A 27,896-nucleotide genomic window follows, 5' to 3' on the forward strand; every position below is an offset into this window, starting at 1 on the left:
TGCTGCGATCCAGAAGTGACCTGACACAACTCATTGGATGGAGCTAGTCACATGGCCCCACCAAACCCCACGGGGACCAGGAAGTATGGTCTTGTCCTGTGACATGGACATGTTTCATAAACAGCATTGAATGGCCACCATGGCCTCTTGGGTGCTCTTTCTCATTTTATCTTCACAACAACTTCAGGTGATACGGACTATTAGTCTCATCCCTGTTTTCAGGAGAAGAGTCTGAGGCTCAGAAAATGGATGTCATATTGGAGGTCGCACAGCTAAAAAGTGGCAGAGCTTAAGATTTTATTTATTGGGTCATATTGAGACAGAAAAGAGACCATATCGCAGAGAGAGGGAACAAGCCTGTAGTTATCTTCTGCTATATAACAAACCACTCTAAATTCTGTGGCTCAGAACAAACACCTTTTATTTAGCTCATGATTCTATGGGTCAGCAATTTGGTCTGGGATCAGCTGGGTGGTTCTTCTGCTAGTCCCTGCTGAGTTCAGCTGCTGGGTTCAGCCCAGGGTTCAGAGGGTTGGTTGGCTGTGAGTTGGGGTGTCAAGGCTGATTGGGCCACATCTAGCTTTATCACCCAGCAGATGAGCCAGGGTTTCTTGATGTGGCACTGGTGGCAGGGATCCTGAGGGCAGCAAGAGAGGAAGCCCCACACAGTGCATGAGCATGGTCCAAACCTCTGTTTGCATTATGTTTCCTGTTGTCCCAGTGACCAAGCAAATCACATGGCCAGGTCTCGAGTCAGGATGAGAAGAGCTTGGCTACAGAGAAGCTGAACAAATTGGGAGCGTTAATAGGTCAAGCTGGCTCTGGAGCTAAGATGCTTTATCATCACAAGTCCCCAAGGTTGAGTCACTGGTCCACCCCACCTCCAGGCAAAACTGAGATACAATCTCTTGACTCCAGCCCAAGGGAGTCTTTCCTGTATAGACCCCCACCACTCCTCCTCTCCCAGGACCCAGGAGTCCCCACATTTGGCTGCCTCCTCCTAACCCCAGTCACTTCCTCCCTTAGATCTAGGAATCCAGGCTTCCAGCTCCAGTTAAAATCCCAAGTATCTTTTTCTCCCCCTTCACATCCCAAAAGAACAGACACACAATGGCATGTCTACTTACTTTTTATTCACCCTTCCAAAAAGCACCACAGGCCAACCACACCCTTGATTTGCCCTTCAGGGTTCCCCACACCAATGGACACAAGTCCTTCCATCATTATCCAGAAATGTAGGAAACTCAGCTAAGGTGATGAGACTGTCTCATCCACTCACGTTCTTTGTGCCTATTCTGCTTCTGGCCATGGCAATGCCAAGATTCATCATACATTTCCTTGAATTCTTGCCTTTGAGGGTCTTCCAGCCTGGAGGTGTCAGGTATACACATCCTGATGGCACCAGCAATCCTTCCAAAGGGAGGCTCAGTCTTTTCTTCTTGGATGTTCCCAGAGACAGATGCCTCACTAGCAACCTTGTACCTCCACAAAGCCTAAAATTCAATGCCATCAAAAGTCATGCTTTAAAAGGCAACCACTCCAAAAGTGCCTATATACAACTATATACAGTAACACAATCAGCATTCCCCAACAGAGAGACACACAGAAACACAACTTGGTCTTTGCTTTCTCAGGTATGATCTCTGCCATGAGGGCAGAGGGAATTTGGAGCAGAGAGCAGAGATGTCAGACAGGACCAAATCAGAGATGGTGTCAAAGTGGCAAAAAAAACAGATGGGCACTCTGTGAACAAAGGCATGGAGGTGAGGCAGGAGGTGCCCAGACTAGAGTTGTGTTGGTGCTGCCCAGGGCTGAGGGCATGTAGGCAAGGGCACCCAGACTGCCGCTTGAGCTCCGAGTGTGCCAGGCTTCTCGGGAGGAGCTACAGTATGTTGACGTGTGAGAGAGAATGCATATACCTACGTACACACTGAATTCTCACAACAACCCTGTGAGGTAGATACCATTTGCTAAGTGACTTGCCCAAGGTCACCCCCAAAGTCAAGAGGATTGTCTGACCCTAGAGCTATGCTAATAGAATTTCACTCCCCTAAGGCTGTGAGCTTTGAGGATAATGCCTCAAATTCAGTATAAAGCCAAATGCTTTTTCGCATCTTGGCCATCTCAACTTTGATGGGACAAATTGTGCCAGGTGGGAATTCAAGCTAGAGATGGGGGAGCCATCCCTCAAGTACTTGCCCCTCAGATCAATTACCCTTGCCTTCAGTTGTCAAAGGAAATAGGATCTTGGAAGTAGTTATGGTTCTCGTCCAGCCCTTACACTTCACAGATGGGAAAACAGGCAGTGGTCCAAGTTACCCGGAGTGACAGTGGCAAAGCCAAGCTTGCCTTCCAGGTTCCCTGACCTCACACGGGCACTTCCTCTCCATTATATGCTTATTTTCACCCCCATCTCATTCCTTTCCCAGTCTTGTGGCAAGAGGCCGACAATCTACATTCCAGCCTTAGTTCTGCCACTGACTAATAAATTAAAATAATATTTACTAAGCACCTACTGTGTGTCAAGCACGATTCTAGGTGCTGGGGGTACAGCCGAATACAAGATGGACAAGGGGATAATAGCCAACAAACAGATAAATAAATAGATAAATAAGGTAATTTTCTACAGTAACAACTGCTACAAAGAAAATTAACTGGCTGAAATGAATAATGGGGTGGGGGTGAGCTACTTCAGTTAAAGTAGTCAGGAAAGGCCTTTCTGCAGGGGCTGAGACCTGATTGACAGAAGGAGCCAGTCATAGAAATCTCGGGGCAGAGCATTCTAAGCAGAATGAACAGCAAGTGCAAATGTCCTAAGGCAGGACCCAAGGTGGCCCATTCAAGCATCGAAGGAAGATCTAGCAAGCTGGTTGAGGGATAAGGTGGGGCAGAGAATGAAAACCGGCAGGGCCAGACCACATACGGCCTAGAGCCTGCCCTCTCTGGGCTTTGCTCTCCCCATTAATCATAAAAGAGATTCTGCTGGGCGGTCTCTCAGGTTCCCTGCTCCCCCGTCCCTGTTTTTGACACTGAAGAATTCTGTGACTCGTGGCTGCTCCTCTACGTGTAGGTGGCAGCCCAGAACATTCCAGGCACTGTGGTTTCTGCCTTTGCCTGCCTTGCAGCACATTCCCACGGGCTCGAACATCTGCCCAGCTGTTCTGCGGGTCGCTTGCTCACTGCAGCACTCTCTGTGTACACCAGAAGGCAGAGCCTCTTGAGGATGCCTGAGGGAACCAACACAGAAACATCTGGATTAGTACAGCAGGACAGCTGCTTCTCTAAAAAGGCAGGTGTACAAAATACCAAGGCCAGAAAGGGTTCAGGAGCGACGACAGAATAAACCAAGGCCAAAAGAAGACAGAAACCACTAGAGAGAGGGACAGAATAATTTCCCCAGAGAGCCCTCGAATCACTCAGCACCTATGAAATGGGGGCAGTCTTATCCTTTCCGAAAGTCACAGAGAGGGGGCGCAGTTTCCAGGACCCATATTCATTAGGGATTTGTAGAAGAGGCCTCTGAGGTATGGGTTCTTGCCCTTCCATACCCAGACGACCTCATTCCTGGTCTCTGACTACCCGGAGCCCACCACGCCCCTCTTACCTCCTCCCTTCATTTCCGTGGGGCCATTCTCCCCACAACTGCTAGGAAAGGAGTCTGGGTCACCAGGACCCTCGCCCCGATGAGCAAATATGAAATATCCCTCTACTCATCAAGAAAGGCCCAAGTTTCTAGCTGTCACACAGCCCGTTCCCTCTAGATGCAGACCTCCCACTATCCAGGAATTAGGAACCAAGGTCCATAGTCCTCTTGGGATCCAGGAGTCTGAGGACCCATACTGTTCCTCCCCTCTCCCCCGATGATGATTCAAAGCCCACTGCCTCTTGAGGAACTGGGAGGCTGTGTGCAGGCCTATTCTAAGGAAACACAGACCTGTCTCTTTGTGGCTCAAAGTCCAGGGGCTCCAGCGCCCTGGAGTTCCCAGACCCAGTCCTCCATACTGGAATCCCCAGCACATGGAGAGCCCCTTATCAGGAATCAGGGCTTCCTCTCCCCCTCCCCCTGGAGGACTAGACATCCAATAATAGATCCAGTTTCTACTCCCTTGAAGACCAAGATATACCCTCTTCTAGGAGTTCAACCCCTCAACTCCCCTCAGAACACAAGTCTGGGGGTCCTGCCCAGTGATCCCCAGAATAATCAGGAGTCCTGACCTCCAGATTCTATTCTCCTTCAAGACTCAGGAATCCGGGTGACTGGAAGCCACATACCCCAACCAGTAGTCAGAGCCTCATCCCATTCAAACACCCAGGATTTGAAGTGCCTGGCCCGGTGCTGTTAGCTTAGAGGCTCAGATATCCCATGCCAGAGACTGGACCCCCAACCCCCCTCACTCTACACGGGACTTGGAGTCCTCAGCCCCTGGCGGAGCAAAGCAGCCAGGAAGCAGAGCACTCAGGAAGTCCCAACTGTGATCCCTACCCCTCACTGGGCAGGCGCATGGGGTGCCAGCACTGCCTCGGCGTCTGCCAGCATCTCGTCCAGCGCCTGCAGGAGGACACCGTGCGCTGCACGGTAACCCAGGCCACCAGTGGCTGCTGCGCCACCCGCGGGCCACAGGAAGGAGAGCGCCCCCAGCGCTGCGCCCCCAGCGGTGCCCTCGCCTGCCCAGGCACCCAGCCTCGCCTCCACTTCAGCACGCGTTACCGGGCCCGGGAAGTGCGTCTGCTCTGCCAGCTCCCCAGGTGCCATGCCCAGCATGCGCTCGCGTCGGGCCAGCGCCGCTGGTTCGAGTCCTAGTGCCCTCCGCCACTCTGCCAGCTGACCGCGCAGAAGCGCCACGTCGCAGGCCCAGCCGAGCCCGGGTACTGGTGCGGCCGCTGCCGCCAGGCTGGCCAGCAGAGCCGGGCGCCACGCCCCAGCCCGCAGCGCAGCAACCTTCGTTCGGGCTGCGCGCGGAGACATTGGTGGCAGCGCCAATAGCAGCGCCCCAGCCTGGGCCGGGGCAAGTGCGCGTCGCAGCCACTCACAGAGCCCTGGGAGTCCGCCCCGCCGCAGGGGGAACACCGGCGGCGGCGCCTCCTCCAGTACCTCCCATGTATCGTCCTCCGGGCTCCAGGTAGCCGCACGCTCCGAGTCCCCGCTGCGTGATTGCTTCGAGCCACCAACCTGCTGCAAACTCTCGATGCCTGCTTTCTCTGAACCTTCCCCACTCCCTGCTTTCTGTGATCCAGTGCCCCGTTTCTCCCTTCCCTCGCTGCATTCCTCCTCCAACCCCCCTCCGTCTGCGTTCTCTAGGCTCTCGCCCCCGCCGGGTTTCTCTGCCTTTTCCTCCTCTTCCAAAGGCTCCGGATCCTTGCCCTGGCCGTCTGTTCGCACGCAGACCAGCGGTGCATCCGGTAGCACCAAGGGCCTGACCTGGGCCCAGTCCTCCTCAGTGGGGGCCCCAGGAGTAACGAGGATGACAGCGTCATAATGGGTAGGGTGGGGGACAGCAGCAGTGCCCGCGGAGCCGAGAGGTACGGTCCAGAGCACCACGTTGGAGCGCTCTGGGGCTGGGTAGGGCGTGGGTTCCGCGGGCAATGAAACAGGCACGGCCCCTGGGTCCCCAGGATCCAACCCAAGCAGCATGTTCAGCACAAGGCCCACGTCAGCCATGCCGGCCACAGCCAGGTCCAGCCGCGCGCTGCCCAGTCGCTCCAGGCTACCGCGAACCCAAGACAGTGCCGCCTCCAGACCACCGGTCTCAAAGGCTTCGCGCACAGCCTCCAGCTCTGCTGCGCCCAGCACCTCGAAACCATCCTGAGCAGGTGGCAGGAGCCTACGGGGACAGGAAAGGATGGAGTCAAGGGCAAAAGAGGCTAAACGCGGGAGAACTAGGCTAGGGGGACAGGACTGGGCTATGATGACAAGGGTGGAGCTTTGTGAATAATCCCCGCGTGAGGCAAGAGCAGGAAAGGGAGGGAGGGGGTCGAATAATGGCACAGCCGACAGAAACCAGGACTATAAAGAAAAGGATAGGGCTTAAAGCAGGAATAGGGCGTCTTGTTGAGATCAGGTTTCTCACAGAGCCTAAAACCAGGACCCCGCCTAAATCCTCCCGGAGACAGAGTACTTGGGGGCGGGGCTTCTCCATGGGACCTGCAAGGTTAACAAAAAAAGGCCGTGCTGGGCGAGGCAAAACACACAAAGTGGGCTTTGGAGCAAAGACAGAATCCCAACTGTATTGTGGGCTTAATGAAAGTCGAGTACTATTCACTATTCGACATGGGCAAAGTCACCAAGCACACTTTTTCCTGAGACTGGGTGTAAGGAAAGGAATAAAGACCAGGGGAGAAGCCTCATCTGCTAGTTCCTACCAAGGAGGTGTGGCTAAGGAAAAAAGAGAAGCAGTGGGGTGCCGTTGGAGGAGAGGTTGCCTTGGAGGAGGGGTTGCCCCTCTCCCACCCTCATTTTTAATATCTATGAAATGAGGGGACTGCGTGTTGTGGGAGACAATTCAGGAGGTAGCCAGCAAGAAGGCACAGAAACAAGAGGGGATTAGAAAAAGGAAGTGGGGGAGAGCACCCAGAAATAACAAGGCTCACTGAGGGTGTGGCTTTGGGCGACTGGGATGGCTTGAGAACCAAGCTGACAGCGCGGGCAAGGAAGACTTGACAGTGTACAAGTCTTTAGGTAAAATCTTCACGAGGGTCACTAGCTTGTGGTGGGAGGGTGAGCTCTCCTTCAAACTTTTGCCTGGAGGTAGTATTTTGGCCATAGGTCCTGGTTTCTCCTAGAATATTCATTAGGAAGTGGGGCTTGTGACAGAGCGCTCACAGGTGGGACCTGGAATGACAAGTCCGGACCTCCAGCTGGCCTCTGGCTAGGGCCGGGCCTAGATGACAGAAGAGTTAAGCACAGAGCGCTCGCTTGGGTGGAGCCTCACTGACCTCAAAACCTGCGCTGAGGGGCGGGACCTGGATGCGGGAGCAGGGCCTCCAGCAGGTATCCCGTCAAGGCTAGTCCCAAACTCGTTGGGGGCGGGGCCTCGCAGACGTCAAAAATCACTTCAGTGGGGTGAGGTCTAGACTGTATAGGACCAGGTCCCCCCAACCCACACTGAAAGGCCGCGCTCACCTCTGCAACGCCTCCGCCTGGCTCCGCAAAGCTCCCCGCAGGCGCTCCAGCTCCTCGCAGCTGTCGCTGCTGCCGCAGTCCGTCTGCAGCACGAAGAGAGGCGCGGCTCCCAACCCCGTGCTGTTCAGCAGGGCGGCTGTCTGATCCCGGGCCTGGGCTTCATTTTGTGAATCCCCAGGACCGAGGTTCCGCACAGCCAGCAGAGGGGTCCCTCGCGCCATGGCGGCCCGCGCTGCTTCCCCCAGCGCTGGAGCCAAGGGTTCGCCATTTCCCCCGGGGCCGGGCAGCACCAGTACCAGCACGTTAGCCTCCGCGGCCCAGGGCCCCGGAGCTGCGGGGGGGCAGCTCAGCTCGCCCAGGAAGAGGCCTGGGCCCGCAGCTCGCAGGCTGGGGACCCCGGGATCCGGCCGTCCATCGGGGATATCTACCATCTCCACATCCTTGTTGCACAGCGCTGCGATCAGCGCGGACTTTCCCGAACCCGGAGGCCCCAGGAACAAGGCGGTCACGTCACCCCGCGGCGGAGGCATAGCTGGGAAGCAAGGGGTGAGGAAGACCCAGGTCAGGAAGACCCAGCCATTTTCTTTCCTAGTCCTCCACCCTGCCCCCTTCCTTCCATTCTCGATTGTCACTCCCAAGGATCTAGAAAACCGGCGCCCAGACCCTATTCCCCAGGGACCCCGAGTCCTATCCAGGCCTTTTCCTGGATGTGTTTCCCCTTCTGTTTCAAAAACTCAGAAATCCGGCCTCCAGCCCCGTCCTCCCTCAGGGACAGATTTTTTTTTTTTTTCAGTCCCCCTCGCCTCCCAAATCACCAACCGAGCAAACAGCCTTCACACAGAAGAGCGCAGTTGCCGGCAGTGGGTCAGCGGCTGAGAAGCCCGCCCCTGGGTCGGGCGGACAGAGGCCGAAGAGGGTGGAGCACCGGGATTTGGGGATGTCTAGACAGGATCCAGGCTCTATCTAACCTTACGTCACTCCTTTTAGGAGGTGTGTCTTGGAAGCATGATCTTAGGGACACAGCCTTTCCCAGCGCCTGCGCAGAACGACCGAAGTGCACTCGCTCCTGAACTCCGGCTGCGGCAAGGGCGGAAACAATGAGGGAGCCAGAGCGCCTGCGCGCCAGGAGCGCCTAGCACCCTTGCGCAATAAACTTAGAGCTGTACGGCACGGGGGTCTCGTAACGTCATCATAACGCACCCCTGTGCAGAGAAGGACCCCTCCCGTTATTTTTGAGGACTGAGTAGGAGTGACTTCATCACTGCCGGTTGGCAATCCGAGATCTCGGCTTCGAGAAGCTCACCAGGCGAAAGGGAGTGGAAACCACCGGGACCTTGCGACTCGGTGGGCCCTATCCCGCTTCCCTCCGGGTGGTGGCGCTGTGACAGGCTACTGACAGGCACAACGAAAGGCAGCCCTCTGCTGTCTGGAGAAAAGCAGAGGCCTGAGCTACCAACCTGGGGAGGGAACCGAGGGCAGTGCTTGAAGCAGTGGGCACAGCGGCTGAAATCGCGCGTGGGAGGCGGGGGCTCTGGGTGGAACAAGTTGCAGGATGTCAGAGAAAGATGTCTCCCGGGACGAGGCGGGCTAAAGCGTGGGTACCACTACCTGTCTCAAGACAGGTAGGAGACGGGGAGGAGGATGGTGTCAAAGATCAAGGGTTCCGCGCTCTGAATTCAGGGAGCTAGTCTGATGTAGGTCTTAGGTCTCACACAGGTGAGATGGCGCTCAGGGGAGTCACAATCTTTTGGGAGAGTTGAAGCTTCTCTAGTGAGAGCTCCATCAGGTCAGAGTTCAAGGAAATGGTATCTCGCGGGGAAGGGGGGGAGTCAAAAGCTGGCACGGAGAGCCTCTACATTAAAGGTCATCGAATTAGCGGGCTCTCTAAGGCTGGGGACAGACGAGCGACTTCATTTGATTTACTATTTCCTCATGTGTACTCCTCTCTTGACCAGAGGGGTCCTAGTCACCATGGAGGACCCACCCCCTGAAGAGACCATGGAGCAGCAGGATTTGTCCAAGAGGAGTCCCCGCAGTACCAAAGGCGACATCTGTGAGTACAGCTGGCCAGAGGAGGGTGGGGTGCAGGAGCTGATGCTAAAAGGATTTCTACAGTATTTCAGTGTCCAAGGCGCTGCAGGCACTTGTTGGGGAGCTGCCTTACCAGAAACTGACACTCCCCATCCTTACCCATATGCTCAGATGCACCCACCCTGCTTTGTCCACCTAAATATGAATGGAATGCAGTTCAGAGGGGCAAAGTGGCATCCAGAGACGCTTGGGGTGGGAGATGTGGCACGGAAAGAGCAGAGACTGTGAGAAGAGCCCCAAGGTTCCAGTCCCAACTCTGCCTCAGACTGTCAGTGTAACATGGGCCTTGGTTTCCCAATGTGTCAGAAGGGGTTCCACTACTCACCTCACAGGGTTGTTACGGGGATTAGCAGCAGAACAGAGGAAAGCTTGAGGCTAATGAAGGTAGCCAGTTTGACATAATCATGGCAACAGTTTCTACTGAATGTTTGCTGTGTGCTAGGCAACTATCACTCCTTATCTCATTCAGTCCTCCTAACAGACACCATGAAATTGGTTATTACCACTTTCAGATGTGGCAAACAGGTTAAGTATTTATAACAATGACAGCCAGTGTCAATGCCCTCCAGCCAAAGACCCCCTCCCCCCGCAGGAGCACACCCGTAGTGGGACAAGTTGGGTTTATTGCTTGCTCACTGCAGAGGAAGCACACACCACACACCATGGGGGCACTGTGGGGCATCCCAGTAATAGTTACAAAGGACTGATTATAGGATTTGGGTTTGTGGTAGGTGATTTTGCGGAGAATTCAAAGGGTTTTGCTCTGGATTGGATAGTGACAGGAAGCAGGGGCAATTGAATGGTCGGCTATCTTAAAAAATCTAGAAGGCAGAGGAACAAAGCAAGGCACAAGCTGTGATTGGTAAAGCAGAAGTCACTCATATATTAGCCAGGACGGAGGGTATTTGGTCATTTTTGTGGCTTGGAAAATGTTCCCATTTTGTGTTCACATGCTATCATGGCATGGTCTTGTTGTCTGGATTCATGTCAGTCAGAGAGTAGCCTTTCTGGGGATGTTCTGTGACATTGTGTATGTTCAACAGGAGCCTATCTGTGAGTGCCAGGCCGGCTCCTGGCTGTGGGGCTGCTTTTCTCTTTCTCAATAGTAAGAATTGCAAACCATGGTGTATGACTATTCTAAGCACTTTACATAAATTCATTCATTTATTCCTCACAACAACCCTATGAAGTAGATGCTGATACGGTTTAACCCCATTTTCCAGATGAGGAAACTGTTGAACCTGCCTAGGAAGTAGCAGAGCCAGGATTCAATTCCAGGCAGTCTGGCTCCAGAGGCTGTGCTGTAAATAACACAGCTCTGATGGAAGGGCAGACTCCCTGGGTTCCAGTCCTGACTCCATTTCATTTCCTAGCCTCATGATTGTGGACAAGTTGCCCAACCTTTTGGAGCCTCGGCCTGATCATCCGTAAAACAGGTCCAATAATAATTTGCCTGTACCACTATCCAGCCCTGGCATACAGCCTGGCACATAGTAAGCACTGAATGTTAATTGTTGGCATGATTCTGGGGTTTGGGAGAGGTCCTGGAGACTCCTGCTGGCCTCCCCCGACCTCTCCCCACGTCCCTCAGGCCATCTGGGGGCCCTGCAATGCACCCGCTGCCTCATCACCTTCGCCAATTCCAAGTTCCAGGAGCGTCACATGAAGCGGGAGCACCCAGCGGACTTCGTGGCCCAAAAGCTGCAGGGGGCCCTCTTCATCTGCTTCACCTGCGCCCGCTCCTTCCTCTCCTCCAAGGCCCTGATCGCCCACCAGCGCAGCCACGGTCCAGCCGCCAGGCCCTCCCTGCCAGTTGCACCCACCACTGCCCAGCCCACCTTCCCCTGTCCTGACTGTGGCAAGACCTTTGGGCAGGCCGCTTCTCTGAGGCAGCACCGCCAGGCGCACAAGACCCGCGACCCTCCTGGCCCCTTCGCCTGCACTGAGTGTGGTCAGGACTTTGCCCAGGAAGCTGGGCTGCATCAACACTACATCCGGCATGCCCGGGGGGAGCTCTGAGTGCAGCCTCAGCCCTCCCTAGGGCAATGGAGGCTCTGCAGCCAGTGGGACCCACCTCTGATATGGGACAGGCCTTTTGAGGGACTTGCTTCCCTCCCTGGAAAGGCAAAGGGCTCCTGGTAAATAGGACCCAGAAGATGCTCATTTAGAGTTTCAGTCTTTGGAGGACACAAAGACCTTCAGAGTAATAGGAAAATCAGACAATAGGGAGATCTTTTGTTTAAGAGAAAAAAAATGAGCAAGAGGGAAAATTGTTATTTGTATCTCCCTCATTCCCAATTAAATAGTTTGAACTCACAAGTAGCTGCAGATTGTGTAATCACCTTTAATTCTGCCCAGATGAATGCCATGGGCTGTAGAAGCAAACTGCCCTGGGTTTGTGCCTGAATGGGTGGGGACAGGGAAGGTGAGGTGTTGCTGGCATGTCAGGCCACCAGATGGGTCCCAGACGGAGCAGCTCAGGCCTCTGGAATAGGACGGCAAAGTTGGATGCTGTACTGAGTCATGCGGAGGTTGCAGTTCACGTCCTCATGTCCCCCACCCCTGCCAGCCTTGCCCACTCAAGGAGGGGTAGGTGAGATGGCATGAATAAACTAACAGAAACAGGATCTAAAAACAGAAAAGGTCTACATTAAGATATTTAAACAAGGAACTCGGGCTTTTTAGCAGGAATTCCCAGAGAACATAAGAAAGGCATGAGGAGTGGGGAGCTCAGGGCAAAGCTGGCCTGGCCTGTGAGGAAACTGATTTGGAATCAAACAGAGATACCTTCTGTTTCCTGTCGTATTTCGCCAACATTGGAAGATTTCCCATTAGATCCGATTTTCAGCTCTTAAAGGCCCAACCCGGGCTGCATCCCACAGGGCCAGTTTTTCTCCCTGTTGCTAGAGAACAATGGTTGATGCCCTCCATATAATAATCAGACTCATTTGAATCGAGGGATGTTTTTAAAGCCCACAGGTGGGATGGATGTGGTAAAGACTGCTATCTGTCTCCCAATTTCTTGTTAGGCACATGATGGCTGCACAGATTACATTCCCCAGACTTCCTTGCAGCTAGATATGGCCATGCCACAGTTCTGGCTAAATTTCTGGGTGGTCCTCAAGCTTTAGAAAGGGACATGCCTCCCCTCCACCTTCCTACCTGGAATGTGGACATGGTATCCAGGCATCTTGGACCACGAGAACAACACGTGGGATGGCAGAGCAACAAAATAGCAGGAGCCTGGGTCCCTGGTGGACTTCATGGAGCAGAGCCATCATACGTGCCCTGGAACATCCACTTCCCTACTGTCATATAACAGAAATAAGCCTCTATCTTGTTTAAGCCACCACTGTTTGGGTCTGTCACATGCAGCGTAATTTATAGCCTAAGGCAGCAGTCTGCAAACTATGGCCAAATCCAGCTTGCCTCCTGGTTTTGCGAATAAAGTTTTATCAGAACAGTCATGTTCATTCACTTATGTATTATCTATGGCTGTTTTCACACAGAACAGTAGTTTTGAGTAGTTGTAACAGAGATCATATGGCCCACAAAGCCTAAAATAGTTACCATCTTGCCCTTTACAGTAAAACTTTGCCGACCCCTTCTCTAAGTGACAGATATACTATGTACTCTGAGCCTGGAAGCAGGAGTCGTGTGTGTGTGTGTGTGTGTGTGTGTGTGTGTGTGTGTGTGTGTGTGTAGGATTTGGGGCAGGGCTAGCTAGCCTGAATCTCTGCTGAGGTGACATAGAGAAACTGGTTTGGAGTCAGTTGGCTATCACTTTTTCCCAAGATATCAATTTCACCAAAGCCAAATATTTCCTTTGACACCTGGTGAAAACCCAGAAGTTTCACACCACCCTCTCAGCGGCTCCCCTAAACCCAAACCTAAGGCTCTAACCCCACATGCTCTCCCAAGATAGACAGCCACCTGCTCAAGTATGCCTTTGGCTTCCTATTCTCTGTACTCTCCAGATGTCATAGGTTCCCAAGAGTTAAATAGCATCACTGGTGACTCCCAAACCTTTATCTTTACCCCAGACTTCCCCCATGAGATACAGATACCTGGATGACAAATGGGAGTCGCAAACTTAAAATGGGTCATCATGACTCTTGCAGCCCCCTAGCTCCACAACTGCCATCAGATTAGTAAACTGTGCACTCTACTTCTAAATTCCTGAAGAGTCTACTTCTCAAGCCCTACTCTCACTACTACCCCTGCTATGACTGCCCCCCGCTTCTCTACCACAGACCACTCTGTATGTAAATCAGCTTATGTCATTCATTTAGAACCCTCCAATGGAACCCCATAAATAACACCCAAAGACCTCACCCAAGCCCACAAAACCCAACAATGCTGGCCCCAGCCCACTAAGCAATCTCCACTCCCTCCTTGCTGTTTTCTTCACTGCACTCTAGCCATACATACCAGGCTGGCTTCTGCCTCAGGGCCTTTGCACTTGCTGTTCCTTCTCCCCGGAGTGCTCTTACCCAGAACTTTGCAAGGCCATCTCCTCAGAGAGGCGTTCCTTGCGTGCTTGGCTAAAGTAGCCCCACCAACTCTTACCCTGATTTAATTTCTTCCTAGCACTTTAACACCTGGAATTATCAGACTTTTATTTCATTATCTGTGTCCTTATGCTGGAAACCACGCTCCTGAGGACAAGTGTCATGTTTTTCTCACTGCTTCATCCAAAGCACCTAGGACAGCGCTTACCATGGAGGCTCAAAATATATTCCTCGACCGTGTGTTTACCTGTGTCTCTTGGCCTCCAGCCTGCCTTAGAGAGATGGCTTCTGTTAAGTCCTGCCCATGAGAGGTATGGGCAGAGGAAGGTAAGAAGGGAAAGGGCCTCCCCTCGCTTTAGGCTCCGGAGGGAACCCCTCCAGCACCTTTCTATACTCTCACACAAGGCACTGCGCCCCTCCGGAGGTTTAAGCTCCAGCAGCATGGCACCTCGTCACTGATCCCTACACTAGCCACACGTGGCCTGCCGACCAGGCACCTGTGGTTTCTCGTAATCTTGCTTCTCTTTCTGTATCCCTGTCCTGAGGTGAAAGCTTCTTGCAGACACTAATTTCTCGGTCACCTCACTTTTCCATGCTTATGCTTCCAGCCTTCAAACACCTGTGTGACCAGTTACCTGTATTAAATCAGCTCTTTGGAATTCCTAGCTCCGTTTCCATATCCTAACTGGGTCCTGACTGAATGACCCCACTGGCAGCAGGCCGGGACTCCTGATTACCCGTCTCTCATGATCCTTAAGAATTGCTGCTGATGAATGGATAATTCCGTACATCTGTGCTTAGAAAGCAAGCGTTGTCTTAGGGCAGAAGAGGGCTTAAGCATGCTGTCCCGAGAAACCAAATCCATCCGTACTGTTTCAATGAGCTCTGCGTTTCTGCTCTGACGATTCTGAGATCCAGAGATGCTCTGCTATAATGGGTATTAAAGTATCAGTTCAAAGATTGGATAAATGTCAGGGTCTGAGCTTCTAGGATGAAAAGTGTGGGTTTTGAAAGATGCTTTGGTCTAAGATACTGTAACGGATGTCAAAGGCAAATGCTCTTTGGGGTCAAGCAGGTACCATCAATCACTGAAGCAGGCAGGTGTGGAGGTCCAGATGCCTGACAGTGGGGCCTGGGCACACAGCAGGGAATACTCCATTAACATGAGGTGACCCCAGCTCAGCTGCAGCAAACTACTGCCCCATGGGATTATGGATTCAGTAATCTAGATCTCACTATTTTGCAAGAGAAGCCAGAAACCCCATTTCTATGTGAAATCTGCCCATTTTAAATGTTGGTAACTAACGTGATTAAAAAACTCAGTAACTCTGTGGAGACCAAATACATTCCTGCAAATCAGATGGTGGCTCCAGACACCAACTGCCATTTCTGGTGTGTGGCTTAATGACTAAGAATGTGTGGAATCAAACCTGGGCTCTGCTAGTTACTAGCAGTGACTTTTAGAAGATAACTCAATGTCCATATGCACTAGGTGTAGCAGCTGTAAATGGTCATGATAGGAGCCCCTATGCCTCTAAGGATTATGACAATGACTCAGACTCAGAGAGAAAGCCAAAGTCGGTATAATGGTTTACATGGCCTGGCCCCTCTGCCCCTCTGACCTTACCCTCCCACCAGTCTTCAGCCTGCCTTTCTCAGCAACAGCCTTGAGGCCCCATGTGCTCTACCACAAACATCCCAAGCAGACTCCAACCTCAGAGGCTTTGCACTTGCTATTCCTGCAGACAGTCAGTCACATGGCTCATTTCCTCTCTAACGCTCTGCTTTGATGAGAAGGCTCAGTGAAGCCTTCCTGACCACCCTATTTGAAACTGCATCACACATACACAAGCCTCCCCATCCTCCTTCCCTTTCCTCCACAGCACGGATTACCTTCTAACAGTCTATACATTTTGTGTTTCACTTAAATATCTAAGTGTCTGTCTGTCTTCCCCATCCACAAAGGCAGTGATCTTTATCGTGTTCACTGCTCTATTCCAAGCTCCCCAAGTAGTGGCTGCCTCTCGCAGATGCTCAATAAATCACTGTTGAATAAATGAGTAAATAAATAATAGTCCCTACCTCATAAGGTTCCAAGGCGATTGTCCATATAAAGCTCTTAGCCCAGGGCCTGGTCCGCTGTGAGCGCTGACTTAATGATGGTCATTACGGTAATTCAGGTTCTATTCTTGAAGGTTCTTAGTTGCCAAGCTTCTATGAGTTAACACATGTAAAGCGCCTTAGAATAGGGCTTGGCACACAGTAAATGCTCAGTAAATGGTAACTATCATTATAATTAGGCTTCTATTTTCAAAGCAGTTTCGGTGCCAAGCTTCTGTAAATTAGTACTTCCCGTCTCAGAGCGGGAGCCAAAGTTTGGACAAGGCTGTAAGAAGCTGGCCCTCTGCTCCCCTCCGGCCTCATCCTTCCAGCTCTGCCCTCCCTCCCTCTGCTCCAGCCACTCTGGCCTTCCTGATGTGGGCAGGCTCCTGCCTCCTCCCACCCAGAACTTTCTTCCCACAGATGTGCATCACTCCCTCCTTCCCTCCTTCAGGTCTGTCACCTCCTTAGGGAGGACTACACTATTTAAAATTGTAACCCCCTTCCAGAACTCTTCCCCTTCCCTGCTTTATTTTTCTCCACAGCAGTTACCACTATCCAGCATATGCTACATCTCTCACTTGTTTACTGTCTGTCCCCACCAGTGTTTCCTTCCCCACTCCATGTAAGCTCCGTAAGGACAAGGGTGTGTTCACGGGTGTATTCCCAATGCTTAGCACACACAGCAGGTACTCAAAAGATGTCTGTTAAATGAATTCATGGATCACAGGCCTTACCTCACAGAGTTATTCTAAGGACCTCATGATCTCATGCAAATAAAATGCAGAACTCTGTCAGTGCTGGGAAAATGGCAGCTGTGATTATGATTAAGGTTCTATTTTTGTAAGTTCCTAGATGCACAACTTGGATGAGTCAACATATATAAAGCTCTCAGAGTGGCACTTGGCACCCAGGAAGCGCTCGTGAAGCATAGCTATGATTATAATGAAAGTCCTCTTTGTGAAGGTTTTTAGGCGAAGTGGCAGAGAACACGAGCTATCCTCCACAAGCTGTTTTCTGCATTCTGGGCAGTTGGCTAGACTGCCTTTCCCAGACTCCCTTGCAGTGAGCTGTGGCCATGTGACTAATTTCTTGGCAAAGGAACATAAATGAAAGCAGTATGTACCACTCCAGGGCTGGTGCCTATGAGAAAATATGTGTGTCTCTCCAGGCTCCCAGACCATGGCCACCCATCGTCACCACGTCGATGACAACGGGCTTAAGGGATGGTCTGGGCCCCCAAATCACCATTTGGAGAAGGGTTGCCTGCCTACCTGAAACACCCACCCTGCACTATTATGTGAGCAAAACAAAATTCTGTTGTGTTTGAGTCTGTACATCATGGGGACCTTGTTCAAACCACATTGAACATAAACACTTAGTAAATATTATCAACGATCCTAAAGTTCTCCCAAGAAGAAGCCCGGGTGGGGGGGTATAAATGCCCCCATATACTGGAGTGTACGTACACACACACACACACACAAACACACACATACACTCTCTCTCTCTCTCTCTCTCTCTCTCTCTCCCCAAACACACGGGACTGACACACACAGAATTTGGCGTTTATTCTGGCCTTCACACATCTACTGCTAAGACAACACAGATCGGCGGTACCCGTCCCCCATGACCACTCCAATCTCCTCGGCCCCTTCCTCCCAGCCCACCCCTTCTGCGAAGCTCCCTGCTTTGGGGGGGGCTCTGCCTACACCTCACCCCGGGCATGCAGCATGAAGTGCCCATGCAGCTCCCCGAGGTTGTCGAAGGAATCCTCACACTCCGTGCAGTGATAGGTCCCCTCCTCGTCCTCGTCCTCCTCGTCCTCCCTCCCAGCTGGGCGGCCCTCCCCAGCCCGAGGCGGCTCCTCCTCTTCCTCCCCGAGGACCCTGCCTTCGGAGGCTGGTGCTTCCTGGGGGGCTGTAGCAGGGCAGCAGAGCCGGCAGGGTGGGGTGCCTGGAGGGGCCTCCCCAAGAGGTGAGCGGCCACAGAGCTGGCAGGGCTGAGCTGGGGGGCCCGGGGCCTGAGCTGCACGGGGGGCCCGGCGGGAAGGGCCACCCCGGCCCCCGCCCAGGCGCTGCTTCACCTTGTAGCCAGGGTCATATTCGGGGTCGTCAGTGGTCTCCTCTTCCTCCTCCTCCTCATCTTCTTCCTCTTCGGAGTCCGGCTCTGAGAGTGTGTATTCGGAGTCAGAGGAATGCTCGGGACCTGTAGGGAGACAGGTGGGGAAAGACAGAGGCATCAGAGGACAGAGGGCTGTGCCCGGCTGTCCCCTCTCTGGGCCCCATTCAGGCTTGCACTCTATGGAGAGGGGTAGCCCGGACACAATCCTGCTCTTCCCCACAGATGCTCCCCATCGCATAGAACAGGGCTTGGCACACAATAGGTGCTCATGAATGTCTTGTAAGAACTACATCTTTTTTTTTTTTTTTTAAATCGAAGCCTTTTTATTTTATGTGCAAAAAGCTGACATTATTTCTGCTGGAAGGTAGTTAGCTTCCATGATTCATTCATGGAAGTTCACTTAGTCCAACTCAATGAAGCCTATATCCTTCGCGTACTGACGGAAACACTGGCGACACATATTGAGGCCGTATTTCTGGATCAGACTGTGCCGGTTTGAGCAGACGCAGCAAGAACGAGAACCCTGACCAAATTTTCTCGGATGGCTCCAGTAGAGCTGCTGGTGACCCATCTTGCTCCCTCGGGTGCAACAAGGTAAAAGGGCAAGAACTACATCTTAAGGGGTTACTAAGGACGAAATAGGACTAAAAGTAGGAATAGCAAAAACAATTAACAGTCCCAGCAGCATCAATTGCTATTGGAAGAGGCCTATTCTTTTTTTTTTTTTTAAAGATTTTATTGGGGAAGGGGAACAGGACTGTACTGGGGAACAGTGTGTACTTCCAGGCCTTTTTTTTTTCCAAGTCAAGTTGTTGTCCTTTCAATCTTAGTTGTGGAGGGTGCCGTTCAGCTTCAAGTTGTTGTCCTTTCAGTCTTAGTTGTGGAGGACGCAGCTCAGCTCCAGGTCCAGTTGCCATTGCTAGTTGCAGGGGGCACAGCCCACCATCCCTTGCAGGAGTCAAGGAGTTGAACTGGCAACCTTGTGGTTGAGAGCCCACTGGCCCATGTGGGAATCGAACCAGCAGCCTTCGGAGTTAGGAGCATGGAGCTCTAACCGCCTGAGCCACCGGGCCGGCCCAAGAGGCCTATTCTTGTGTATTAACTCACCTAATCCTTACAGCAACCCTGTGAGGGAGGTACTGCTATTATCCCTAAGTGACAAATGGGGAAACTGAGGCACAGAGCAGTGAGGCCTCCAGTCACACAGCTCTAACAGGAAAAGCTAAATATGGGTGATGGCCTACATTGGATCATTTTTAGGGAGGCAAACATTTGAACAGGTATTTCAGCAAATTAAAACACACAGTATCTATGTACTTTGATACACTCATATATGTGGCTTTACATAACAGTCATGTGCTGCTTAACGACCGGGATACATTCTGAGAAATGTGATGTTAGGCAGTTTCGTGGTTGTGAGATGTTGTGGTTGTGCGAACACCACAGAGTGCACTTACACAAACCTAGACAGTCTAGCCTACGACACACCTAGGCTGTTGCTCTGTGTGTGGGGAGGAAAAATAATCTGCCCTCTACCCTTCTGGGTTCTTGGCTGAGACATCCCTGCGATAAAAGACAAACAGAAGAAAACAGTCTAATGACAGGTATACATGGGACAGACCCAGGAAGGCTGAGTAATTCCCCCAAAAGGCTGAAGACCCCACCTTAAATTCCATCTCCAGTTGAAGACAAAGATGTTGGGCGTGGGGTGTCCAGGAAAACCAGAGTAACCAGAGGCAAGGTTGTATGCAGATTTAAATCCTGGTCTTTTGCATGGATAAGAGTTTTCTAGAGATAAAGTCATTTCCATCTTCCAGGTACAATGAGGGAAACCCCTTACAAATGGAGACTTCCCTTACAAATGTAAATGTCTTTTACAAAGGGTAACTTCTTAGTTTTCAGAGCTTCTCCCAAGTCTGCCTTTCCTTGAAAATAACCAGCCTAAAATAATCCTTATGCCTAACAGCCCTCCAATTGACCCTTGAACAATGCAGGGTGTGTGCGTGGGAGGAGGGCGATTAGGGGCCCGGATCACCAACACAGTAGAAAATCCGAATGTAACGTAAGTCGCCCACATGCAGACTCACAACCATCAGTTGACCCTCTAACACCGAGGGTCAACTGAAAAATCCTAGCATGAGTGGGCCTGCGCAGTTCAAACCTGTGTTGTTCAAGGGTTAAATGTATTTTGGGGTGACAAATTCTGTTCCCCTATGGCTCCCAGGCTACAACCTGTACAGCAGATTACTGTAGCGAATACTGTAGGCACCGGGAGCACAATGGTATTTGTGTAACGTATTACGCTACCATGTTAAGATGGCTATGATGTCATTAGGCAATAGGAATGTTTTCAGCTCTAGTATAGTCTTACGGGACCACCGTCATACATATATGGTCACCGAAACGTCATTATGTGGCACATGACTGTATATATAAATATCTAGTGAAGTGAATTAAAATATTTATAAGTATAGATATATTACTGGGATTTCATAGGTATGAAGGACATGCCTAGGACAAACTTAGGTTAAAAAAAGGAAAAACATGTAAAGTCCATGCACAGGAAAGGGTGATATCAGCAGTTGCTATGGGGGGTGCGCTCACAAACACTGGTCTGGGAGGGGGGAGTCTCCACTTTGGCAGCAGTGCAGGAAATACTGGCTTCTTTCGGTGCAGTGGCAGGAGCCTGCCAAAAGCACCTCCTAGGACTGCAGCAGCCTTGCCCTACATCCATCAGCCCCCCATTCCTCAGTTTCCTCTGGCAGCCCTCACTCAGGATCCTGTTACACCTGAGCCAGCCACACCGGGCTCCTGGGCCTCCACACCCCAGGCGTGCACCCGCCTCAGGGCCTTGCCACCCTTTCTGGAGGTGGACTAAAGCTTGCTCCTGCCCCACAGCCACATCTCTGCTCAAGTGTCATCTTCTCAGGGGCACCCTGGTCACGCTGTCTAACCAGCAATCCCTCCCCAGCACTCCCTATGGCTCTAACTTTGCTTTATTTTTCTCCTCTCCTTATTTTACACAACATCTGCTTGTGTGTTTACTGCCTGTCCCAAAAAGCATAGACTTTGCCTGGTTCATTGCTTAGGTGGCCCCGAGGTCCTCATCTCCCTCGACCAGGCTGTTGCCTCCGCTCTCCTCTGGCCTGGGGTGACCTTTCCTTCACTACCAGCAAACTCCTGCTCTTCTTTAAGGCCCCAGCTCACACGTCACCTTCTCTTTGAGGTCCTCCCTGACTCCCCAGCTGGTCAGTGTCGGAGTTCCTAACAACCTGACCATCTGAGCAGTGAATGTCTGGGTCTAGAGACTAGAGACTCCTGGGAAGGCAGGACCTGGCTGCCGGTCTTTGTGTCCCCAGCAATGCTGAGCCTGAGTCAGCATGAGGACACATTCGCTAAATAGCTGCAAACACAGAGGAAACCTCTCTGGCCTTAGGATGGGGCCCCACCCCTCTTTATCCTCCCACCTCTGACTTCACACCACCTACCCTCCAGGGCCTTCAGTGCCCACTATGACTTCGTGCAGTTGGCCTGTTAAAGGCACTCAGGTCATCCTCCATGGCTAGCTACCAGGTCTTTCATGTCCCCCGTGGCTTCCAGGACCACAAGCCCTTTTGCGCCCACCATGTCTTCTCCACCTACAAGATCCTCAAAGCCCAGCGTGTCTCCGGCGTCCACTGGACCCTCGATGCCCACAGCATCTCCCAAGGCTCGTGCCTCCGTGAAGAACACTCAATCCGCAAGGCCCACCAAGCCATCGACAGCACCCAACTTAGTCAGGAGCCCCAGCAGTTCCAAGTCTACCAAACGGGCAAGTACAAAGACAGCCCCTTCTAAGCAGCCCAGCAGCCGGTCCCAAGGCCGCAGCAGGGCGAGAACACCCAGCAAGGCCAGCACCGATACCAGGACCAGCAAAGCCAGCAAGGCGGGCAGGGTAAGACACCACCAGCAGAAGGGCACACACAGCCGGGGCAGAACTCCCAGTAGGAAGAGACCTCAGGGTGCAAAACGAGGTATGTCCAGCAGGGAAAGAACTCCTACTTCCCAGCAAAAACAGAGTGGGGGGAAGAGTTACAGCCAGCCGAGAACCAACAACCAGGAAAGGAGTGAGAGCCAGCCTAGGAATAAGAGCAGAGAGAAGAGTTATAGCCCCCCAGGAGCCTCGTGTATGGGGAAGAGTTTCAGGCTGGCTGTAACCCCCAGTAGAGCAAAGAGTTACAGCCCCACCAGAATTCTCTTCAAGGAAACAGGTTTCAGCCAGTCTCCATCATCATCGAGGAGGGTAAAGAGTTATAGTCAGATGATTACCCTCAGCAGGGAATGGAGTTACAGCCCAACTGAAATGTCTAGCAGGGTCAAGAGTTACAACCAGGTTAGTGTATCCAGCAGGACCCGAAGTCACAGCCGATCTAGCACCCCCAGCAGGACTCAAAGTCACAGCCGGTCTAGAACACCCAGAAGGGCAAGAAGTCGCAGTCGGAAGAGGACTCACAGCAGGGAGAGAAGTCACAGTTGGAAAAGAAATCACAGTAGGGCAAGAAGTCGTACCCGGAAGGGAACTCCGAGCCAGATGAGAAGACATAGCCAGTCTAGAACCCCTAGCAAAGAGAGAGATCACAGACGATCTAGAATCCCCAGCAAGGAGAAAGATCAGAGACAATCTAGAAGCCCCAGCAAGGACAGAGATCATAGCCGATCTGAAACCTCCAGCAAGGAAAGAAATCATAGCCGAGCTAGAACCCCCAGAAAAGAGAGCTATCACAGCCAATCTAGAACCTCCAGCAAGGCAAGAGATCATAGCCGATCTAGAAGCTCCAGTAAGGAAAGAGATTATAGCCAATCTAGAAGCTTCAGCAAAGAAAGAAGAGATCTTAGCCGATCTAGAAGCTCCAGTAAGGAAAGAGATAACAGCCGATCTAGATGCTCCAGTAAGGAAAGAGATCACAGCCGAACTAGAACCCCCAGAAACCAGAGTGATCACAGCAGAACTAGAAATCCCAGAAAGGAGAGAGATCATAGCCAATCTAGAAGCTTCAGCAAGGAAAGAGACCACAGCCGATCTAAAAGCTCCAGCAAGGAAAGAGATCACAGTCAATCTAGAAGCTCCAGTAAGGAAAGAGATCACAGCCGATCTAGAAGCTTCAGCAAGGAAAGAAGAGATCACAGCCAAACTAGAACCCCCAGAAAACAGAGAGATTACAGCAGAACTAGAAGCTCTGAAAAGGAAAGAAGAGATCACAGCCGAACTAGAACCCTCAGAAAAGAGAGAGATCACAGTGGAACTAGAGCTCCCAGAAAGGAGAGAGATTACAGTCGATCTAGAACCTTCAGTAAGAGAGAGGACAGCCAATCTAGAAGCCCCAGCAAGGAGAGCATTCACAGCCAATCTACAACCCCCAGAAGTCTCAGCTGGAAAGGATCCTTTAGCAGGGCCCAGAGTCCTAGTCAGAACAGAACACCCACTGAGACAGGAAGCCAACCCCCCTCAAGACTTCTCAGTCGAGCCCCAATCCCAAGCCAGGATCGTATTCAAGCCAACACCACCACCTCTAAGGCCATCTCACCTGGAGAGAGGTCCTCATCATCTTCTTCCAAACTGGCGTAGCCCCCAGTCTCAGCTGGCTCACGGGTCTCTGTCATGGCCAGGGGACGGGGACAGAAGACAGGAGCAGAGCAGCAGCTGGGCAGTGTCCCTCCCCGGCCAGCTCTCCACAGCCACACCTCGGCCACAAGTTCTCTAATGCAAGATGTCAGCAGGTAGAGGGATGCTGGACAGGGGAAGGAAAGGCCTGTGGTGACTCAATAAATTTTTACATAGCATCTGCCTCCCCAGGCTTCGCTGTGTGCTCAGTGCTGGGGGCAAGGCAAAGATGGCCCCAGCTCTGTCCCTGACTGCCTCCAAGGCCTTGAGTGTAAGCCCTGCCCCTCTGTAGGCCTTAATTTACCCACCTGAGCAACAAAGCTGTCTGTGGTTCTTATTCAATGGGGTGGGGAAGGGTACGATTCCAAATATTTAAAGGTGGGAACAAGCCTGGGCACCAATCAGAAGTGAGGGTAGAACATGGTCCTATGCCCGATATTAATCCTTTTGTTGCTCGAATGTGGGAAAGCCTGGAGTTGGGGGAGGATCCAAACTAGCAGTTGGGCGTACGGATTACTTGGCATAGTGGTGATATACCAACCAGTCTAGAAGTATTTAAATATTTAAACAACTGGTATGGTTGCACTAGTCTGTGAATGTCAGTCCTAGTTCTATATCAATTAATACCTTGGCAAGATAGTGTCTAAGTTTGAGTCCTAAATCTGCCACATTCTAGCTGTGTATCTTCAAGCAAAGGACCTAACTTCTCCAGTCTGTCTCCTTCTAGATGCAGAAAGGGCTTCCAGGACTTCACTCATGTATTCCTCATAACCATGTGGAGACAGATTATCTCCTTTGTATAGATGAAGAAATGGAGGTAGAGAGGATTAACAAGTAGCCCAAGGTCACACCAACTGGGAGAAACATGAACTAGGATTTGAAGCCATGTCATCCTACATCTCATAAAATGAATCCTCGGCTGAAAATACTTTTCGAGGATTCAGTAGGTTCATTCATATAAATTGCTCATACGTGGCAGGTCCTCCATTAACAGGCGGTTACTACTCCCACTTCTGACTCTATAAACCTTTCCAGATTTCTCACCTGTCCCTGTGCACACCAGGACTTTTCACATCTGTGGATCTTAGCAATCCTGTTGTTCTTGTCTAGAATGTACTCCTTCCCCTTTGTCATTCCTCCTCACCCTACAAGGCTCACCTCAAACACAAGAACTTCTGTACTTCTTCCCAGCCCAAATACCATGTCTGCCTCTACCAAGAAGACTTCTCTCAACTCTCCTTTCTCTCCCTCTTCACCAATACTTCTCTACACACACGCATACCCACTTCTTTGTCTCCCAGTGCACTACCTAACAGGGAGAGCTAGGCAGAACAAGTTAGTGAAGGGGGATGGCAGCCTCAGCTGCAACTCTTATATGCCAAGGTCTGTGCTGGGCACTAAGTATACAATGGTGGAAAATACATGGTTCCTTCAAAGCCTGGAGGTGATGTTTAATGCTGTGGCTAAAGAGAAAAACATTAGGTTTGAAGTCTAAAGGAGGCTGGCGCAGGGGAGCTTTCTAAAGATACCTGGATATGGGTTTTAAGGACAGAGAAGATTCACAACTGGCAGAGGATACTTCTCGTAATACCCGTTGCCTGTAGGGCCCCATTTAATTTGGGAATTCTACTTTACGTCAGGATAAAGTTGCTAGATTTTAGTAAATAAAAACAGACATTGCTCAGTTATATTTGATTTCAGATAAACAACAAATAATTACTTAATATACATATGTTCCATGCAATACTTAGGATGTACATTTGTTTATCTGACATCAAATTTAACTGGGCATTCTATATTTCAGCTGGCAACCGGGCACAATTGGGACTTCAGGAGAAATTGCTCACCAGTCTAGCCTACCCCTCCCCATGCCCACATCACACAAGGCCCCTTCCAGAGCGATCCATGTATCAGATGGAGCAATTCCTTGGTGAACAAGTCCCATCCCTACAATGATGATGGCAGCCAGACTGGCTCCCATGATCTTAAGAGGGGCATAAATGAGGCTCCCTTATACCATGTGGGCAAGACCCCACAATGTCTTAAGTCTGTATCAAGAAACTCCCAAGATGCCCTGCGCGAGCATAATAGGCACCCCTTTCCACAATACTGAGGTAAAGAAGCCAGTGCAAAACGTTATACGGGACAATAAGGACCAGTCCCCACAATGGCCCGCGGCAATTCTTCCCAGGATGCCTCAGGCCTATAACGACCACCTTCCAAGATGCTCTGTGTCCAAGCATCCAAGTTTCCAAAATGCTCAGCGGAGGGTGTGTGACAAAAGGGAGCCGTTCCCTACAAGGAGCTAGGATAATCCTTCCTGGGATGCACCAGTCCTGTAACGACTAGCGGATAGATTCCAACAACGTTTAGGGCCGGGCGCCCCCTTTCCCAGGATGCCCCAGGACGGCACGGAGTCGAGTGGGGGGAGAAAAGGGAGCCCAGGTCTCGCCCTCAGACTATCACCGCCGAAGACTGCTGCCGGCTCCTCGGTGACGGGAGCCGTCACTCCCATCATGCAGCGGTGCCCTAGAGCCCGCTTCCCAGCATGCCCCGCGCACCTTGATCCCGGACACTCACCGGCGAGGGCGGCCCCCGCTCCGGCTCGGCGGCGGCGGCGGCTGCACGCCCGGGCTCGGCGCCTGCGCTGCAAGTGGGGTAGGAGGGAGCGCGAGGGGCGTGAAGAGCCTAGGGCGCTTGCGCGGCGAGATGGACCATTCCAGGCTCACAGTGTGATTGAGGGGCTATCCGAGTCGTGCCATCGATGAGGCCCGGGCAGGGGGTTCCGGGCTGTGCCCCTCGCTGTCCGGGTTCCCTTGGTACAGTCCGCAGCCGGACCGAACGAGAAACTGCGGGACTCGCGCGTGCGTGAGCGCAGCAGGAACGCGCCTTAGGGAAGATGGGATGCCCCGAGGGTAGGGGTCGCCAGCTCGGCAAGGATCCTGGACCTAAAGCCTACTCATTTGCATAATCTTAGCGCGGGACAATGGGAGGCCTCCGGCGCTGAAAGGGGTTATTTGCATATTCCCCAGAGGCCGTACTCCCGAGCGCAGTGATTAGCATATGTGAGGCGGGGGGCGCGCCTGAGCAAAGCGCGTGCGCACAGGGGCTACGGTTTAGCGCTAAAGTGTTAGCCTTGGTTTGGTCTGGATCGGTTTGCATCCGGTGAGGGGGTGCAAGGACCAGGACCCTTACCAACCTTCTCATCCCTCCACCCCCAACCAGGATAAATAATTACTGCTCTCCGCAGTGAACAGGACAAACCTGATCCCTAGCCTCATGGCGCCCCCAAGAAAGGAGGTCCACACGTAATCAGAACTACAACCCCAGGTGGTTAGATTTGGGATGAGTGGAGCATAGGAAGCTGTGGGGGCCAGAAGCGCCCGCCCCACCCTGGAAAGGATTCCAGGAGGAATCCTATTCATCTTTAAGCCAAGAATGAATAGAAGCCAACTGGAATGGGAGTCTTTCTGGCAGAGAGAACAGTAAGGGCAAAGAAAGCCATAGAGGCCAAAAAAAAAAAAAGTACATGGTACATGATTTGATTGAGGAAGTGAAAGTAGATAGTATGCCTAGAACCCAGAATTAGAGAGGGGAAAGTCTCCTACATCCTCGAAGTGAATCACTTTTCAGCTTAAAACTCTCCAATGGGATCCCGTTACCCTTAGAACAAATCCAAACTCTACCATGGTCCAGGGGCTAGACACATGGTCTGGTCCTGTTTATCTCTGAACGTACCAATCTCCTTTTTATTCATTCCTGACCAACTCCACTTCCCATTAAACGTCCCAGTCTCTTTATCATTTCAGGCCTTTGCCCTTGCTGTTCCCTTTGCCTGAAAATGCTTTTCCCTCTGATCTTCGAATAGCTGCTTTTGTGCTCACCACTCATAACTTGGCACAGATATCAATCTGAGGGGCTTTCCATGTTCTAAGATAGTACATGGAGATTTGCTTTAGAGAAGCGAGTGGCATTGTGGATAAAACAAGATTGGCAGTGAGTTGGTGGTTATTTAAGCTGGGATGAACGATGCATGGGATTTCATTGTCCTGTTCTGTCTACTTCTGTGTGTTCGAAGTTTTCCAAAATAACACGTTAAAATAAAATTGTGCTCCACATCCTCTTCCTCTGCATTTTATCTTAATGGCAACCTGAAATTAAATTCCTTTTTCCTTCCTTGCTGATAGTCTGTTTCCTCATGAAAGCTTCATGAAAGTAAACATGGAAAGTAAACATGGAGTCACCCTTTTCCACTTTGGGACCTCAGTACTTAGAACAGAACCACATTTCAGATTAGTGCTAAGGGGTC

The 27,896-nt window shown here is 51.6% G+C and overlaps 5 protein-coding genes across 17 annotated transcripts; 2 read left to right on the forward strand and 3 right to left on the reverse strand.

The window, feature by feature from the left end:
• Positions 1–1,903: 1,903 nt before the first annotated feature.
• On the reverse strand, positions 1,904–18,024 carry IRGQ (immunity related GTPase Q). 3 transcript variants are annotated; one of them, XM_033129390.1, is made up of 4 exons: positions 17,909–18,024; positions 15,805–15,936; positions 7,121–7,652; positions 1,904–5,822 (listed from the first exon to the last, which is right to left on the reverse strand). In XM_033129390.1, the coding sequence occupies exons 3-4, from the start codon at positions 7,648–7,650 to the stop codon at positions 4,487–4,489; spliced, it is 1,866 nt and encodes a 621-aa protein (XP_032985281.1). In that variant the 5' UTR covers positions 7,651–7,652; positions 15,805–15,936; positions 17,909–18,024; the 3' UTR covers positions 1,904–4,486. The 3 variants fall into 3 exon arrangements, with proteins under 3 accessions (XP_032985281.1, XP_032985280.1, XP_032985278.1); XM_033129389.1 differs by lacking the exons at positions 15,805–15,936; positions 17,909–18,024 and adding an exon at positions 8,089–8,204; XM_033129387.1 differs by lacking the exons at positions 15,805–15,936; positions 17,909–18,024 and adding an exon at positions 7,940–8,082.
• ZNF576 (zinc finger protein 576) lies at positions 7,547–11,795 on the forward strand. Of its 11 annotated transcripts, none has more exons than XR_004425203.1 (4): positions 7,547–7,681; positions 8,108–8,464; positions 9,076–9,173; positions 10,585–10,945. XR_004425203.1 is itself a non-coding variant. In XM_033129424.1 (4 exons), exons 3-4 carry the CDS (start codon positions 9,092–9,094, stop codon positions 11,228–11,230), a joined length of 510 nt encoding a protein of 169 aa, XP_032985315.1. In that variant the 5' UTR covers positions 8,671–8,730; positions 8,764–8,836; positions 9,076–9,091; the 3' UTR covers positions 11,231–11,795. The 11 variants fall into 11 exon arrangements, 7 of the variants coding, with proteins under 7 accessions (XP_032985316.1, XP_032985318.1, XP_032985319.1 ...); XM_033129424.1 differs by lacking the exons at positions 7,547–7,681; positions 8,108–8,464 and adding exons at positions 8,671–8,730; positions 8,764–8,836 and having other exon boundaries at positions 10,803–11,795; XR_004425205.1 differs by lacking the exons at positions 7,547–7,681; positions 8,108–8,464 and adding an exon at positions 8,674–8,714 and having other exon boundaries at positions 10,585–10,704; positions 10,803–10,944.
• Positions 17,378–27,623, reverse strand: ZNF428 (zinc finger protein 428). Its single transcript, XM_033129422.1, has 3 exons — positions 26,168–27,623; positions 23,511–23,714; positions 17,378–18,030 (listed from the first exon to the last, which is right to left on the reverse strand). Exons 2-3 carry the CDS (start codon positions 23,584–23,586, stop codon positions 17,531–17,533), a joined length of 576 nt encoding a protein of 191 aa, XP_032985313.1. The 5' UTR covers positions 23,587–23,714; positions 26,168–27,623; the 3' UTR covers positions 17,378–17,530.
• Positions 18,316–18,520, reverse strand: LOC117035525 (40S ribosomal protein S29-like). Its single transcript, XM_033129436.1, has one exon. It carries the CDS (start codon positions 18,515–18,517, stop codon positions 18,347–18,349), a length of 171 nt encoding a protein of 56 aa, XP_032985327.1. The 5' UTR covers positions 18,518–18,520; the 3' UTR covers positions 18,316–18,346.
• On the forward strand, positions 21,527–23,551 carry SRRM5 (serine/arginine repetitive matrix 5). Its single transcript, XM_033129380.1, has one exon. The coding sequence runs from the start codon at positions 21,527–21,529 to the stop codon at positions 23,549–23,551; it is 2,025 nt and encodes a 674-aa protein (XP_032985271.1).
• Positions 27,624–27,896: the final 273 nt, after the last annotated feature.

The sequence above is a fragment of the Rhinolophus ferrumequinum genome, chromosome 15 (assembly GCF_004115265.2).
Source record: "Rhinolophus ferrumequinum isolate MPI-CBG mRhiFer1 chromosome 15, mRhiFer1_v1.p, whole genome shotgun sequence".
In the NCBI taxonomy this organism is placed as follows: Eukaryota; Metazoa; Chordata; class Mammalia; order Chiroptera; family Rhinolophidae; genus Rhinolophus; species Rhinolophus ferrumequinum.